The 13,357-nt window shown below is 48.9% G+C and overlaps 1 protein-coding gene across 3 annotated transcripts in view; it reads left to right on the forward strand.

The window, feature by feature from the left end:
- The window catches only part of SETD2 (SET domain containing 2, histone lysine methyltransferase), a 1,465,157-nt gene that overhangs the window by 1,205,156 nt on the left and 246,644 nt on the right, over positions 1–13,357 (forward strand). For all 3 annotated transcript variants that reach the window (XM_069645793.1, XM_069645791.1, XM_069645792.1), the window contains one exon: positions 5,620–5,759. In XM_069645793.1, the coding sequence (XP_069501894.1) occupies positions 5,620–5,759 (140 nt within the window). The remainder of the gene's footprint in view (positions 1–5,619; positions 5,760–13,357) is intronic.

Here is a 13,357-nt window from a genome sequence, read left to right on the forward strand (position 1 = left end):
AAGCCTTGAGGAAAGGGGAAACTTAAGGTAGGAGAAACCCCTAAAATAAAATTACATACCTGATCTGCAAAACCTTTGACCGGCTAGTCGAGAGGTGACACTCCTCGTAGGATCAAGGCCAAGCAATCCAGGTCGAGGAGTGGCTCACAACACTCTTTATCCTTGATGAAATCGAGAAGGTACCGTAGGTCGCCTTTGTCGACTTTGTCGTCGACATTTCCCCCGAAAGGGTTGCTTGCCCTACTAAAAAGTCCACTTCGGCCCAGTGGGAGGCCTTCAGGGTTGAAATATTAGAGGTTTTTGAAAAAAAAAGCCATGCTCATACCAAGCCTTTGAAAGAAGCCGAAAAGGAAAGGTATTGTCCGAAAATCTGTGCGCCCTCGAGCCCGGGTAAAAGCCAGTATCCGCATCGGGAGCCCTTGAGGCCTTGATAAGAAAAAAATCAGAGGTCGACACCATCGGCAGTGCCTTCGCCCGCCAGGCCCTCGACATCTACAACGAAGCCTTCGACGCCAGCTGCGCCACACTTGCCAGCTATGCCGTCGGTGCCAAGCGCCCCTCATAAATCAGCACCAAGATAGAAAATATAGACTACTTTGATGACGTCGAAGCCTATTACTACAAAACGTGACAAAATATATGCTCCACTCCTGAAGAAAGAGTTCTTTAAATCTCTTCAATTTTGGAAGAGGAGCATTCTGAAGTTTATGAAGCCCCATTTGGCTTGCAGTACGGTACACCCACTGTACCATAGTTTTATCTCTGAAGAGTCCAGAATGAAGGACCTGTATGACAACTTGCAAACAGCAAGTGGGGTAGATACCTCGCCCGCACTTGAGTTTGGAAAACCAGAGGCTGGGGAACATGCGGATGCATCTTGGACAGCTTGTGCATGCCGAAAGCGGTCGAATACATGGGTTGGAGTAGGCCCCCATTGCCCAATGACCAAGACGACCTCTCAGACATTCTGGACATGGGTTCACAAACTAATCCTATTTTGCCTTTTCCTGTGGCACTGCAAAAAAGGGTGGCTAGGAACTGTGAGACTCCAGAATCTAATCCGGCAATCGACAAGAACTTGACAAAAAAATACCGCCCTCCAGTAGCGACCCAGATTACCTGTCGAAACTTCCCACTCCGGAGAGTCTGGTGGTGAAGGCAGCTACAGCTACTTCTAAACAAGCAGCATACCCTACCATCCCTCCTGATAGGGACGACAAGCGTGTAGATGGATGGGCAAGGAAGTTATTTTCTGCAGGGACCATGGCACCAAATTTGCCAACTCCATTTGTGCCCTCGCAAAGTTTTCGTATACTCTATAGGACTGTAGCTCCATGGCGGCAGAGCACAGTCCCGAAGGGGAGGAAAGGAACCGGCTTTTTAGCTATTGTTATGGACGGCAAAGAGGCCATGTGCGAGTCCCTTCAATCAGGATTGGATTCTGCGGATAGCATCAGCAGATCCATGGCTACCAGCACCATTTTGCACAAATTTGCGTGGTTGAGGAAGTCTGGTTTTGCACCTGATGTGCAATCTAGGCTTCTCCAGATGCCTTTTGACTGTTCTCATCTTTTTGGCAACAAGGCTGATGAGAGCCTTGCAGTTGTAGACCTCAAAGGCGGCAGCCATAGGCGATGCTATTAGGCAACCTCAGCCTTTTCGTGGGCAAGCTTGGAGGGGTAGATCTTTTCGCTACTACTCCTCAGTTGGAATAGCCAGTCAAAGAGGCCAAAGAAGATTTCCTCCTGGATTTCCTCATGGTGGACGAGGTAGAGGTGCGAAGCGAGCTCAAGCAGCAGCCTCCTCACCATCGGCTTCTGCATCTGCTGCTGCTAAAGCACACTGAGGTCTTCAGTCACAGTGGGGTGCAGACTGCCTCAGCATCTAGAAAAATGGCGAGACATTACTTCGGATGCCTGGGCTCTGGAAACCGTAGCCCTCAGTTACTGGCTTCCTTTTATAAAGAGACCTCCGAACAATCCACCGTGGAACTGCACTTTGAGGATTCCGGATCTGCTCCTTGTGCAGGAGATTTTAACCCTGCTAGAGAATGGTGCTATAGGACCAGTGCCTGTATCGGAGAGGAACAAGACATGGTACTCCCCATATGTTTTATACCCAAGAAGGACAGAGGACAGAAACCCATCTTGGACTTGAGATACTTGAACAGTTTCCTCAGGAACTACAAGTTCTAGATGGTCACACTTTCTCAGATCTTTCAGGCCCTCCAACCCCAGGATTGATTGGTGTCATTGGACCTTCAGAATGCTTATTTTCCTGTGCCTAGCCATCTCAAGCACAGAAAATACCTGAGGTTCGCAGTTGGCAGTTCCCATTATCGATTTCGAGTTCTGCTATTCGGGCTGACCTCCGCCCAAGGGTTTTCACCAAACTGATGGCGGTGGTGGCAGCAAGTCTCAGGAGAGGGGGCAGGGGGAGATTCACGTCTACCCCTACCTGGACGATTGGCTACCGGCCTTCAGTAGTCTGAGGTTGATCGGCCTCATGGCATCTTGCATTTTTCTGGTGCCAGAGGCTTGTCTGAGAATGAAATCCCTTCAGTGGGCTCTAAGATCACAATGGTCCCAGTTCTCAGGAAAGATGTCGGACCGACTTCAGATTCCAACCAGGGTCTCACAGGATCTTCTGTGGTGGGCCTGCAAGGACAATATTCTGAAGGGAGAACCCTTTTGGCAACCATGGCCGGAGATTACAATAGTGTTGGACGCCTCACTTACGGGGTGGGGAGCCCATGCCAATGATCTGACAGTCAGCGGTCGTTTGTCTCCATGGGAGTCCAAACTATACATCAATCTTTTGGAGCGGAGGGCAATCGGACTACCGCTGAAGGCCTTTCTGCCCTCTGTATGGGGAAAGAATGTCCTGATAATGACGGACAACACAGTGGCCATGTACTACCTCAACAAACGAGGTGTTGTTGGGTCACTACCACTGTGCAGAGAGGCAATGTTGCTCTGGTACTGAGCAATTCAAGAAGGAATCTCCCTATCAGTAGTTCACCTAGCCGGAGAGAACATAGCGGAGGACACTCTGAGCAGGCAGGGAACAAACTCCGAGTGGGAACTTGCTTAAAAAGTCCTTCAAGTGATCTTCCCCCATTGGGGAGCCCCTCAAGTAGATCTATTTGCAACCGAAGTCAACCGTAAGTGCGAAAGATATTGCTCAAGGGTATTTCCCTCAAGAGGAGCTCTAGGAGACGCATTCGTAGTGGACTGGGAGTTTTCACTCAAGTGCGCGTTTCCTCCAGTCCCCGTTATTCCTCATGTAATCCGGAGGGTGAGAAGATTCGGGAAACACATGATCCTAATTGCCCCGGATTAGTCCAGGAGGACGTGGTACCCGGACCGTCTAGACATGTCCATCTGTCCTCCGATGCTTCTTCCACAAAGAGGACGTTCTCTTGCGAGACGGTGTCGTGTTCTCCATCCTGAGGTCAAGACTCTCAACCTTCACGCTTGCTATCTGAAAGGCTGAGATAGGATTGGGACCTCCGGTCTGAGGTAATGGAGGTGTTGCTTTTGGCAAGAATGCCAGCAACAAAGTCTTTGTACCGTTACTGTTGGAATACGTTTTGCAACTGGTGCAAGGAAAATGTTGATCCTTTTCTATGTGAAACTCCAGATGTTTTATCCTTTCTTCTATGCTTAGCTAATCTAGGCCTCCAGATTGGTACCATTAAAGGCTCCTCGTGGCGCTGTCCATTTTTTAAGCGCTCGTCAGAAAAATGTTCCCATTTCAAAATTCCACTGGTGACTCAGTTCCTAAAGGGGCTCACTAATGTATTCCCTCCATCTTCTTTCCAGTTTCCGGTTTGGGACCTTAATTTGGTTATTAAATTCCTGATGTATGCTCCATTTGAGCCCCTGCACACATGTCCCTTAAGGTTATTAACCTTCAAAACCATCCTATTGGTAGCTCTGACATCAGCTAGTAGAGTGAGCAAGTTGCAGGTACTTTCATCCAAGCCACCCTTTACCATCTTCCATAAGGACAGGGTTGTTTTAAGGGTCAAACCCTCCTTTTTGCCCAAAATCATTTCTGACTTTTAATTTGGGTCAGAAAAGTGTTCTACCATCTTTCTTTTCCCCCACCTCATCCTAATAAGGAAGAGGAAAGACTTCATAGGTTAGACCCTTGGAGAACGTTAAACTTTTACATCTTCAGAATGTCTAAATTGTAATTTGATGACCAACTCTTCATCGGATATACAGGACACAAGCTAGGTCAGGCTGGTTCCAAACAGAGCTTGTCTAGATGGATAATTCTGACAATATCAGAATGCTACAGGCTCGCAGGAAAATACCCTCCTGAAGGTTTAAGAGCTCATTCCACCAGGGACATGGCTACATCTACGACCCCTCAAAGGGGCGTACCAAATTTGTGAAGCGGGAACATGGTCTTCCATACGCCCGTTCACTAAGCATTATTCCCTGGATTCTTCCCTTGGCCAGGATAGTTCTTTTGGGAAGGCAGTCCTTCACTCTGTCCATGAAAACTTATGAACTTCAATTCTACTGCCTCCCCCAAACCTCATATTGCTTTGGGAGTCTGTCAAAGATGAGGAATACTTGGGAGGACACCGTACACCCGAAGAACAAGTTACTTACCCCTAGTAACGTTCTTTCGACTAGATGTTGTTTCCACTTATTCCTCATCGCCCTCCCATCCTACCCCACAGTACAGTTTACGGATTCTTACACTTTCCTCGCACGAAGAATGTATCGGTCATGGGACACGCCTGGACATCGACAGAGTACGGAGTACGTCGAGGGACAATCGACGCCACGACCTCGAGCACAGCGCCCTCTGCCGAGAACATTTTTTTCCGAAGCAGCGAAGCTGGAGATTACGATTTATCACAAGATGAGGAATACGTGGGAGGAACATCCAGTTGAAAGAACGTTACAGTTGGTAAGTAACTTGTTCCTCTCTTTGATATCCATACATTCTTGGTCACTGCGACTTTGGGGACGCACAAAATACTGACTCCCATTACTGCCCCCAAGCAAAACAGGGGCTGCAGGGGTGTCACCCGCTCTCCTTGGGAGCAGTAACGGGAGGCGGGTTTTGCGGGGGACAAGAAAGTAAAAAAGAAAAAAGCACCTGCAGCATCGGCTCCAACCCACGCAAGTGTGAGTCACCGACGCCACAGGGATAGCGGGGAGTCAGCGGCGCACACAGAAGTGTGCCGCCGTGATAAGTAGGGCAGGGGGGGGGGGGGAGTGATCTATTTGATCATTGCGCTGCACCGTAATTGGCATCGACATTTTCGTCTGCGCAGTTACGAGCGGCGCAGTGATCGCATAGATTCTAAATTCTTTATTGACTTGGGGGTTTGCCTCTGGATCTGTGTATCTCTGATCACAACAACCTGCGCCTTCTGTTTCCTAGATTCTTCAACAGCCCATGTGTACAGTGTTCCAGTAAGCAAAAGGGTCTAGTTTGTGCTTTATGAAAACCTTCTCAAAGACTTCTAGTGTTGGTTTAAAAATCTGCTACATGTATCTCATGGAATGCAGTTAACAATTCTAATGAGAACGTTTGAATGGGTTTTTGGCTATCTGCATTTAGTTATACTGTCCCTTTTGCCTGTTTCAGCAAGAACTGGTTGTTTCAAATACCGTGCTGGATCTTCCTCCACCATCGCCCCCAAAACCAAAAACGATTGTCCTTCCTCCCAGTTGGAAAACAGCCCGAGATCCAGAAGGGAAAATCTACTATTACCACATTCTCACAAGGTACAGTTTCTCTCTCTCGTCCACTGGCCCTGCCTCCAACATGGATGGATATGTCCTATTTTGAGGAGGAAAAGATTGTATTAGTTACCACATCTCTTAAACTTTGAACTATCTGCTTGCATTTCTGCTCAACAACCTCCTTTTCTTCTCCCTGATGCTTGTCAAATGTGTGCTTTTTCAATTGTTAATTGTATGCCTTTGTTCATTATGCATTTGTTTGTTTCTTCTTACTGATAATGTCGTTATGTGGGAGACTGACAAAGCACATGAAAAGTAGTATGGTTTCAAAATTAGTTTATTAGAAATCAGATGGTAGTTAGGATAAATGGCCAGTAGTCTTATCTACAATTAAATGAATGTTACTCTGAGAATTCCAGATGGGTCAGACTATACAGTGGGAGGGTTCTCTCTTTTGTAGGGATGCTGGTCTCCGTTAGGTTATCTATATTCAATGCAATCTCAAGAAATACCTCCCAGCTGTTTCACTCTCCATATCAGTCACAGCGATATACCACCCAGCCCATTCTTGGCACCTATCAGGGCCACAGGAATATAGCACCCAGCTGGCTATTTTTAACCCACGAAGAGGATAGTTCCAGCACATTTCTGCTGTCAGGGGATTTAGTGCTCCAGTTTACTCATGAGGAGTATGGTACCTGTTAGGAAACATTTCTCTTTTTGAAACTTTCCTTTCATAGTTTCCATGGACCCCCCATTCGTTTTGATCTGTTTTTAAATCTTCTGACGTTTTGAAGGGAAGTAAAGCCTTTAGACTTACTCCCCTTTTTATGGGGAAACTGATCGGTCCTTCAAACTATCAATACTGAGAAACTGTTTCCCTTTTGAATTCTTGTACTTTTTAACATTGTACACAGCACTTTACAGTGCAATGGGAATACTTTTGTATCAAACTAGCTTTTTAGATTTGGGATTTTTGGTTACTTGTATATGTGGCTAAAGACAAGCCCGTTGTAGCAGATACATATTTTTTTTAGTGTGCACTTTCGTGTTTACTGGTTGGCTACTAAACATGGCTAGTGCCCTAAAATGGTATTGCCATGAGATTTCATGCTTGTTCTCTGGCCATATTGTTACTTGGCCTTTTTCCTGCTTCGCCAAGTTGTGAATCCCTTATAAGGTCATGCACTTGCCCGGGAAGGCTGCTGCTTTCGCGGGCCTAGTGCTGCCTTTGTGCGTGTGGCCCAGGAAGTGGGGTGGGACAGTTTAGTCCCACTCCACATTAATGGTGCTAGAAAGTCTAGGTGTGGGGCAAATGTGAAAGCAGTAGTTGTCCCTGATTGGACAACTGCTGGCTGTTTGAATGACGCAGATCCTTACCATTGGTGGGCTTGGACTTGTTTCTGGCTCAGATTTTGGATAAGAGGACCTCTGCAGCCATTTTTTCAGATCATTGTTGGAGCCAAGAATCACAGCCTGCTCAAGATCCGAAGACTACTCCTGGAGGTGTTCAGCATCCCCTTCCTGTGTCCGGCCCCGTTAAGTCCTGTGACCACCTGATCTTCAAAGGCATTGGGTCGGTGCTTCAGCCCTTGGACTAGTGGGACCAAGTAGTCTTGACGCCTTCTCGAGGATCCTGCTCTTCTGAGCCTTCCCAAGATTACCTGGACTAGCTTGTGGACTGCCCAGCTATATCGTGGAAATCCTAGCCAGATGCATTGCTGTTCTGCACTTAAGCCTGGATCTTCAGTGATCACCAGCTCATGCCAGAAGTTGCCTTTGAATGGATTGTGTCCTCCCACATAGTCTTCATTTTATGATAATTATCTCTCTCTCTCCAGCTGTATGGGAAAATATTTGTAGACAGAGGGTGCTGTGTGCAGTCTTGTCGAGTAGATGTACGCTGAGGGCCTCCGTTCGACAGTCGGTGTCCTCATCAGTATAAGTAGCGCACAGCGCCCGTTGGCTTCAGTTCAGTTTTTCCGAGCTAACGCTTCGAGAGAATTGTGGCGCGCTTCAGTTCTTCTGTGAAAACAGTGAATTAAGTTTCGATTAGGTCGTCTTCGTCTGCACCATCAACGGCCAAGTCGGGCTTCAAAAAGTGTCAAGACTGCGGATCGGAGATGTCGATCACCGACACCCACCGCGTATGTCTGTGGTGTTTTGGTTCTGGGCACCTTACCGTCAACTGCGGTTCCTGTCGGGCGATGACCGAGAAGGCTCTCAGGGAGCGTAAAGGTAAATTGGCAGTGAAGAGGTTGCCTTCGAAGTCTCCTTCGAAGAATTCAAAAAAAGACTGATGAGTCAAGGGATTCTTGGAATGGATTGTGTCCTCCAACATATTCCACATCTTTGACATGTAATGTCCACAGCCGTGCGCTTCGGAAACTTTTTCGGCAGAGGGTTTCCTCCGTCAATGGCGTTGGGTCATTGTCCCTCGAAGGCCTCCGTCGAGGGCAACGTCACAGGATGTTATAAATAGGACCCACGGGGCCCGTAGCCTCACTTCCGTTTTTTTCTGTGAACGTGTTAACTTTGTGAGACTAAATGCACCTCGTATGTTCATCATGATGTCTTTCTTTGACCCCTCCGACTCCGCGGACTGGCTTCAAGACCTGCCGGGACTGCAAATCGAAAATGTCGCTCACCGACCCCCCCACTGCATTTGTTTGTGGTGCCTGGATGAGTCGCACGACACAGACAACTGCTCGAAATGCCAGTCACTGACTGCCAAGGCCTAGCGGGAGCGGAAGGGGAAGCTCCAGGTAGGTACAGGCTCTAAGCCCGTTAAGTCATGGATATCCAAGTACAAGGGGGTTTCCACCGCTGACTTGAAGGGCGACTCTCCAAGTCGAAAGGAGTCCCGGGGATCTCGGCCCCGGAGTGGTTCCTTCCACTCGTCCTCCTCGACAACACAGTGGCCATGCATTATCTCAACAAAAAGGGGCAGGTAGGGTCACTTCCATTGTGCAGAGAGGCAATGCAGCTCTGGTTCTGGGCCATCCAGCAGGAAATTTCGATCTCGGCAGTTCATCTGGCCCGGAGCCGAAAATGCAGCAGCGGACGCTCTGAGCTGGCAGAGCACTGTCTCCCACGAGTGGGAGTTGGCTCGGGAAGTCCTTCAGAAGATCTTCGCCCTTTGGGGAACCTCGCAAGTGGATCTCTTTGCACCAGTGTCAACCGGAAGTGCGAGAGATTCTGCTCAAGGGAATGTCCTCCAAGAGGAGCCTTGGGAGATGCGTTTGTGGTGGATTGATCATTCCCACTGCTGCATGTGTTTCCTCCAGTCCCCGTCATTCCTCAAGTGCTGCGGAGGTTCGGTTCCCACATGATCCTCATTGCTCCGGATTGGGCCAGGAGAGCGTGGTACCCGGACCTTCTAGAAATGGCCATCTGCCCTCCACGCCGTCTTCCCCACCGAGAGGATATGCTCTGGGGAGGGAGGGGGGAGGGCGATGTCAGGTTCTCCATTCAGAGGTCAAGACTCTCACCCTTCACGCTTGGTATAAGAAAGGTTGAGGTATAAGGATTGGGACCTCCCGTATGAGGTGATGGAGGTGTTTCTTTCGACCAGGCAGCCTGCAACAAAATCCCTGTGCCATTAGCATAAGTTGTGAGACTGGTGCAGAGATCACAATGTTGATCCTTTTCAGTGCTCCATTCTTATGGTTTTGTCTTTCTTACTTTCTTTGGCCCACAGGGTGTAACGCTCACCTGGTATCCACGGGGACGTCACTCAACCTGTTCTGACCTCTTACGAACTCGAACCCTTCCTTGAGTCTACTCGACTGGAGACTGGGCCTGAAACACAGGATTGGTAGAGTTTAACTCTCTATAGTCTCTGTGTGCTTGAACCCCTTCTTCCCCGGGGTCCAACCCTTCCCTTTGATCCACAGCTCACCTTGTTTTCTTGGAAAGTGTGCTCTCCGTCCTGCTTTCAACGCAGGGGCGCGTTGATTGATGCGGGCTCGTTGCTGCCTAGTTACTTCACTGGCAAGAGTCCGACAGGTAAGTATGAGTCTTTTGAACAGTTCTCTAACTTCGCTCCTTTCCTTCCTTAGATGATGGCTGGCGTCCGGGGATGGCGACGTGCTGCTGAGATGAGTAGCGCTGAAGGCGAGTGAAAGCGTGATGCGCGATGCAATCCTTTTGTATTTGTATTGAAATGAGTTATTATTCTGTGTCTTTTAGGTGCCGCGACGTTTTCAGGGTGGATGCCGGTTATGAAGAAGAAATGCGGTGAGTAAGCGCGGTATGCAGCACCTCTAGATGTTTCCACGCTAACCTGGAGTGTCTTTTCCCTCTTGCAGATGGATGAGAAGTTCCCCCAGAGCGGCTGGGATTCAGCTAAGCGTTTAAAGCTCGTACAGTCTTTAAAAATAAGCAAAGATTTGCTGAATGCTTACGGATGCCTTTTTTCTGTTCTTTTCCCTTTTCCTTAGGAAGCGGCGTGCCGGGATGGGAATGACACCGCCAAAGATGCCCGCAGAACAGAATGAGTGATGAATGATGGGCAGAAGCGTTGCAAGGTAAGGCTGTTCCTAACAGTGTTCTTGTTCTTGCAGGAGCTGAGCGCAGAAGAAAGATGCAGGCCTACTGGAGACCGATCCAAACACGGTGAGTGTCACGCTGCAGGTGCAGAAAACACAAAGCATGTTTCTCAGCCTGGGCGTGGCTTAAATAGTCTCTGGGTATCCCAGGTGTCTCTGAGCTGAACCACACCCAAAAGACTAGACTGCAAATGCAGTTCTGGGAACCGAAATATGTGGGGGCATCCATCTTGTCCCCATCAATGCACTACAAGTCCAATCCCCAATGTTATCCTATGGGAGTGAGTGAGTCTGGTGCCACAAGCGCCAAGTCTGACTCCAAGTGGGTCTTTGGAGGGATGGAGAGGCCCTGTAGGGCCATGTAGGTGATCGTGGCCTGGCTCCAGTCTGACATCTTGGAGGGCTGCGGACATGAGGGGCAGGAATCATGACACAGGGGCCTTCAAGTGGGTACCATTAAAGGTTACCTGGCGACGCTGTCTATCTTTAAGCGCTCATCTGAAGAATGTTCTTACTTTAAGATTCCTTTGATTTCTCAGTTTCTTAAAGTACTGACTAATGTATTCCCACCGTCCCCTTTCCAGGTGCCGGTTTGGTATTTGAATTTGGTTTTGAAATTTCTCGTGGGTGCTCCGTTTGAACCTTTGCACTCTTGTCCTTTGAGATTATTGTCCTTCAAGACTGTGTCCTTGGTTGTGGTTACTTCCGCTCGCAGAGTGAGTGAATTGCAGGCACTTTCATCTAAGCCACCCTTTATTGTGTTTCACAAGGACAGGGTTGTACTGCGAGTACGTCCCTCTTTTCTACCTAAGGTAGTGTCTGAATTTCATTTGAGTCAAAATGTGGTTCTTCCATCTTTCTACCCTCCTCCTCATCCTGGTATGGCAGGGGAGCGACTCCATCGGTTGGATCCTAGGAGAGCTCTGAGCTTTTACATTTCTAGGATGTCCAGGGTCAGAGTGGACAATCAACTCTTTGTAGGATATGCTGGACACTGATTGGGCCAGGCTGTTACCAAACAGACCTTGTCTAGGTGGATTATCCTTACCATTACTGAGTGTTACCGATTAACGGGTAAGGACCCTCCTGAAGGGTTGAGAGCTCATTCCATTAGGGGCGTGGCTACCTCCACTGCCCTCCAGCGGGGTGTTCCTATTAGCATTTGTAATGCCGCTACATGGGCTTCCATCCAAACCTTTGTTAAACAATATTCCCTGGATACAATCCATGGTCAGGATATGGCCTTTGGGAAGGCGGTTCTTTATTCCGTAATCTAATTGGGTACTCTACATTCTTTTCCCTCCTCCATTTACTGGTACTGCTTTGGGAGTCTGTCAAAGATGTGGAATACTTTGGAGGACACAATCCCTTTGAAGAACAAGTTACTTACCAACTGGTAACGTTCTTTCGATTGGATGTTCCTCCAACGTATTCCACATCGCCCTCCCAGCCTGCTCCACAGGAGAATTTCCTATGCCATTGCAGCTTCCGTTACCGCAAGGCTAAGTGCACTCAAGCAGGTATGAGACTGGTGCCACACTTTCTGAGGGAAAAAACTTAAACTGAGACTACGGGCGCCGTGCGTCCCATTTCTAACATCTTGTGACGTCGCCCTCAACGGAGGCCTTTCGAGAGACTGTGACCCGACGCAGGACGCCCTCTGCCGAAAAAGCTTCCAAAGTGCCCGGCTGTGGAGATTATATGTCAAAGATGTGGACTACGTTGGAGGAACATCTAGTCAAAAGAACGTTACCAGTTGGTAAGTAACTTGTTCTTCTCGATGTACAAAATCCAAACTGTTTCGATCGAGAAGTTGATCATGCCATTCTAGTCTTCGAAGAAGGCCAAGAATAGGTGTCATAGGTCACCTTCAACCTCCAATGATTCCTCGGCTGAGGTAATGAGATGTCCTACGAAATTGGTCTCCCCTGCAAAGTAGGACGCATTTTGTAGTGAGATGCTTAAAATCTTCGAGCATACAGCCTCGACCCCCGTCAATCAGCAAAAAGACGACAAAGGGAAGTCGAAGACAAAAGCTTCGAAACCGAGCCTTAAGCCGGTTCTGCATTGAGAAAGGTCTCGATCTGATGAAAAATCGAGGGCTTCGACGAGTCGGGAACCTAGCCCATCGAAGGTTCGTTGAAGCACAAGAGGTTGACGACGTCGACACCAAAGACCACGCCGATTAAGGTGGCACCGATTTCAAAGTCGTTGTCGACGACCGCTTCGAAGTTGTCATAGCCAGCAGTGGTACAGGAAAAGGTTAACTCCTACGTCCCGTCCCCTTTCCTCCATTCTTTTGGGACATTCCGTCCAGTGGGACGGGACCGGAGCACTTCTGTAAAAAAGCATCAAATTGAAAAATGTGTCCTCTTTTTACGCGGGGTACTGCACATGGCCGTAATCCTGAGCTCCGCCCTGCGCATCGCCCTTCAGTCCTTTTTCTCCGCGCGGTCGGGCAGGAGCATCTTGAATCACCGGGGAACACATTTTTCTTCTTTCCTGTTGTCCTTCTCTCCTGCTCCGGTTCTGCAGTCGCGTAGTCCTCCGTCTATGCCGGATCGTTTGGGATTTGTCTTTTTTCCTCTTGCGAACGTCGCTTTGCTAGGACGGATCCCCATTCTTTCTGTTTGGAGTGTCTGGGACCGGATCACCGTTGGGACTTGTGTTTCTACTGCGACTCCCTTTCGGTCCGGGCACTTCAGCGTTGTCTTCGTCGGTGGGAGACGGTCTTCCAGTGAGTTCCTCCACCGCATTGTCAACTCTTCATCGATGAAAAGGAGATGCCCAGTAAGTTCCTTACTTTTTAGGGCACCCGGCCAGGGGGGACTCCTTCCCGGGTTCCACCAGGTCCGGGAGGAGCTTCAAGTGCTCTGCTACCAGGGTTTCCCCCGAGGTGCCTCGCAGGCCTGATAGGCGTACCAGGGTTTTCTGAGGATTCACGCGATGGGCCTGCCCATGCAGGATTACAATCAGAGGTTCGCCAATCAGGTGCGGATAGCCAGCCCAGTTATGCGGAGGCTTTGGGTACCAGAGTTCGCTCCGAGGTCTCCTTGTCTGGAGCTTCCCATACAGACACCGCAGTGCGCC

Source organism: Ambystoma mexicanum, chromosome 2p (genome assembly GCF_040938575.1).
Source record: "Ambystoma mexicanum isolate Mex_15411 chromosome 2p, UKY_AmexF1_1, whole genome shotgun sequence".
In the NCBI taxonomy this organism is placed as follows: Eukaryota; Metazoa; Chordata; class Amphibia; order Caudata; family Ambystomatidae; genus Ambystoma; species Ambystoma mexicanum.